This window comes from Fukomys damarensis, unplaced genomic scaffold (genome assembly GCF_012274545.1).
Source record: "Fukomys damarensis isolate Sample0158 unplaced genomic scaffold, DMR_v1.0_HiC HiC_scaffold_33, whole genome shotgun sequence".
NCBI lineage: Eukaryota > Metazoa > Chordata > Mammalia > Rodentia > Bathyergidae > Fukomys > Fukomys damarensis.
The window spans coordinates 47,922,910-47,927,410 of NW_022900945.1; the positions used below are offsets into that span (position 1 = coordinate 47,922,910).

The 4,501-nt window shown below is 46.1% G+C and overlaps 1 protein-coding gene across 1 annotated transcript; it reads left to right on the top strand.

The window, feature by feature from the left end:
* The first annotated feature begins 2,162 nt into the window (after nucleotides 1-2,162).
* Nucleotides 2,163-4,495, top strand: Tent5c (terminal nucleotidyltransferase 5C). Its single transcript, XM_010631187.3, has one exon. The coding sequence runs from the start codon at nucleotides 2,283-2,285 to the stop codon at nucleotides 3,456-3,458; it is 1,176 nt and encodes a 391-aa protein (XP_010629489.1). The 5' UTR covers nucleotides 2,163-2,282; the 3' UTR covers nucleotides 3,459-4,495.
* The last annotated feature ends 6 nt before the right edge of the window (nucleotides 4,496-4,501 follow it).

Below are 4,501 nucleotides of genomic sequence, written 5' to 3' on the forward strand. Positions count from 1 at the left end.
AAAAAAAAGAAAACAGAGACAGGCAATCAACAGAATAAAGCAGCTGTACTTCTGTAGGTCGGTCAACATACTTCGCAGGAATCCTTGTCACCGAGTCTAGCTGTGTCTCGAGGCTAGAGCCATGCCTTCCTATAAACACTCAGTCACACGAGGGGGCACAAATGTAATATGTGCTCTTTACAAGAGGTGCTACAGAGAACTACGGAGGGTCTAGAGAGCATAGAAAAAAGGGAACTCTGGTGTCTCAAGCCTGGCTTGAAACCATAGGGTGGTCATGGTAAACAAAGTATTTCATCTTAGACTTTATTTGATATTTGTAATTTAGGAATATCTTGGAGGCTGATCTAATAGCATAGGACGTTAAACACTGTCCAAAAAGCCTAGAGGGTCAGTTTTTATTCTTCTCCTTGACAAACATCTCTCCCTCTCCCTCCGTCTCTCTCTCTCTCTTTCTCTCCCTCTCTCCCTCCCTCCTAGTAAGCAGTGGAATATTCATTTCTAGATGAGTCTTCCTAGAACCTGCTTTGAGAATGGAATCAAGGATCCCATTACCAGCTGAGCAGGTTCTTAGCCCCTTCACTTAGATCCTAAGTTAGGGCTGTCATGATCTGGCTTGGGGGACCACATCCAGCTCTATGCTGCTTTATTTTCCTCAGCTCCAGCTAAAACTTCACATTGCCTTTCTTTTGACTTTTGTCCTGTACCCTAAAAAAACTCTTCTGTGCCTTCCAGTTCACCCCCATCAGGGTCTTTTCTTCTGCTCACGTTACATTTCCTTCCCACTTGTACAGCTATACGCACCTCACAGCCTGGATTGGCACCTTGTGTTCTTACCTAGCTTCACGAAGAGGAGCTACTGGAGAGCTCATTTCTGTGTGCCCAGCATGTCCCGATTCCCTGGGGAATCCCTGGTGCTGGGCCACGGCCAGAAATCCATGTTGGGGCTCCAGGAGAATGCATGCTGATGTGCACCCAGAAGCAGCAGCTTCCAAACAATGAAACTGCGTCAGGGTAGATTTTGTCTGTGTGTAGCAAGTCAATAAGCCCAGGGGTGAGGGAGCTGGTCATAGTGAGATCTGAGGCCAGCCCTGTGACCCATCATTTTCAGCTTTTTCATCTTTCTAGCCAACATTTGACCCCATGGGTTCACAGTGGCTTTAGCTTTCTAATCTACCAGTATTTGTTTTTATATATTAGGGTTTTATATAATGGGGTTTGGAGAGATCTGTTGTATTTCATTTTTTGAAAAATACAACGTAGTTGAAAATTACTTTGGACACTTTGTGGTTCTGGCCAGTGAAGCGTGAGAAGTGTTGTTTTTCTCCTAGTACTCAGTACTAACTTTATTTTCCTCAGGTTCCTTCATAGAACTCTTTTTCAAAATACAGTTGAAACATTACATTGCCCTGAGGAAGTTGCCGGCCCTGTGTGAGGCATCTTTGCTAGGGAGATGGTTCCTCTCCACAGCTGTGAGCTAACCTTTGGTTGACTAGAAACTTTGGCCAACATATGACTCCTTGTTTCTATACTGAATGACAAATATTTGTTACAAGGCACATGTGCTTTTCTGTAGGTGAAGGGGACCTGGGAGTCTCACTAAGCAAATACACAATGTGCTTTGTTTTGGCAGAAATGATCAGACTTCCAAGTCTTGGTCAGGTTGAATCGCAGAGTTGAGAATTTGTCTATTTTTAGGTGAAGGAAGAGAGAAAGAGATTGTGTGTGTTTGTGTGTTTTTATGTCTGTGTTTTGTGTGGATGTTGTCTAGGTATCAGCCAGTTCATGATGTAGTTAAGGGAGCCAAAAGCAGGAGAGGTAATTGGTAACATCCAAAGCAAACAGGGCAAATGAGCAAAACATTCAGGCTCTTTATTTTACTTTTTTTTTCCTCTTCTTTTTTTTTTTTTAACAGTATCTTTATTGATTAATGGATCACTTGTCTGAATTCCTCCACACAAACCAGCCTGCCCCCTCACTTCCCACAGACAAAACAAGCAAAACAATAACAGAACCAAAACCCACGCAAAACAAAGTTGGGCCACGAAACAAATTGATATAGAATGAAGTTTGAGCATTTGTCCTTGCTCTGTGTCTTTACACGTTCGATTTACTCTTCACAGGAACACTGGGCTGCGGGGCTACTGATGGCCATTTCACAGGAAGATGTCAGGGATGAGTAAGCGTCTTCTCTGAGCTCTGTAAGCTGCTCCACAGGCTGAAGTGAATCCTAACTCTGTTTCCCCCCTCTCACTTGCAGTTTCCCTGGCCAGTACATCCCCACTATGGCAGAGGAGCGCAGCAGTACCCAGGACTGTGTGTCCTTCAGTGTGCTCAACTGGGACCAGGTTAGCCGGCTACACGAGGTCCTGACCGAGGTTGTGCCCATTCACGGGCGAGGCAACTTCCCAACCTTGGAGATCACCCTGAAGGACATCGTGCAGACTGTCCGCAGCCAGCTGGAGGAGGCAGGCATCAAAGTACAGGACGTCCGGCTGAACGGCTCTGCTGCTGGCCACGTGCTGGTCAAAGACAATGGCTTGGGTTGCAAAGACCTGGACCTGATCTTTCACGTGGCTCTTCCCACAGAGGCAGAATTTCAGCTGGTAAGAGACGTGGTCCTGTGTTCCCTTCTGAACTTCCTGCCAGAGGGTGTGAACAAGCTCAAGATCAGCCCGGTCACTCTGAAGGAGGCGTATGTGCAGAAGCTGGTGAAGGTCTGCACGGACACAGACCGCTGGAGCCTGATTTCCCTCTCCAACAAAAATGGGAGGAACGTGGAGCTCAAGTTTGTGGACTCCATTCGGCGTCAGTTTGAGTTTAGTGTGGACTCTTTCCAAATCATCCTGGACTCTCTGCTTTTTTTCTACGACTGCTCCAGCAACCCAATCTCTGAGGACTTCCATCCCACAGTGATTGGGGAGAGCGTCTATGGAGACTTTGAGGAAGCCCTTGATCATCTGCAGAACAGACTGATCGCCACCAAGAACCCTGAAGAAATCCGAGGTGGGGGCCTTCTTAAGTACAGTAACCTCCTCGTGCGGGATTTCAGGCCCACAGACCAGGAGGAAATCAAGACTCTGGAGCGGTATATGTGCTCCCGATTTTTCATCGACTTCCCGGACATCCTTGACCAGCAAAGGAAGTTGGAGACCTACCTTCAAAACCACTTTGCCGAAGAAGAGAGAAGCAAGTACGACTACCTCATGATCCTGCGCAGGGTTGTGAACGAGAGCACCGTGTGCCTCATGGGGCACGAACGCAGGCAGACCCTGAACCTCATCTCCCTCCTGGCCTTGCGTGTGCTGGCAGAGCAGAACATCATCCCAAATGCCACCAACGTCACCTGTTACTACCAGCCAGCTCCTTACGTCAGCGATGGCAACTTCAACAACTACTACGTCGCCCACCCTCCAGTTACCTACAGCCAGCCATACCCTACCTGGCTGCCCTGTAACTAACCTTGAGACCTGAGGGTTTCCGCAGTGGGAACCCAGTAGGGCGTGGGCTCTTGGGTAGGGGACCCTCCTCCTAGCTGTAGGTGTTTGGCTTTTAAAGGGGAACTCAGCTCTGATTCTGATCTTTTTTCCTTTGTGTACCCATTGAAATGGGTCCGCAGTATACCACGAGCCAACCCTGAAAGGACTCATCTTACAGTGCCACTTCGGAAAATGCTACAGGAAGTGTGACCTTTCCACGTCCTTCCAAGATAGACACTAACATGTCACATCCCAAACACTAGTGCTCTGGGATTTGAGCTCTGTGGGATAATTGAGATTGGGAGAACTTGGGCCCCGGATAAGAAGTGTGAAGTCTCTTTTTCTCTCACTGAGCCTGTAGCAGGGGCTCGCGTTCTGGTTCTTAGCAGTTGTGCTGATGGTCTCTCTGCTTGTGTCAGTCTTAGTCAGGCAGAAAATAACAGTCGTGAGGGTGCTCTTGTGACTTAGTTTTTGTTCACGAGACTAACTTGCTTGTGTCCAGTCTTTGTCAGCAGAGCTGAGAATTTCTTTCATAAATAAACCAAAGCCAGTAGCTAGAGGCTGGAGATCTGGTTGGAAGAGATTTATGGTTTAGATGCTGTGCTATCTTGAGAAATTATGAGATATTGCTAAGGAAAAAAATGATCTTTTTCTTGAAATGTAACTTGAAAACAAAATAAAATGTGGAACATAATGTAGAATTGTGGTGGAGGTGGTGGTGGGGGCAGTGATTGTAAATAGGAAACATGAATGTTCTTCTTATTATTACTTTTTTCTTCTTATTAAGGAATTCTTATTGAATGACATCTTTTCCCCTCAGTAGCTCCCTCCTGGACTTTTGTGTTGCTCCTCCTAAGATTGTGTTTCTCTTCATTGTTGTAACTGACATGAGGGTCTTCCCATGTTTTAATTGGAAACCCATTTTGGCCACATTCCATATATGACGAGCTATCTTTCTGGAGTACTTTGGCTTTTTTTTTTTTTTTTTGGCTTCTTTTTGCTTTTTAAAATAGTGATTTCTTTCT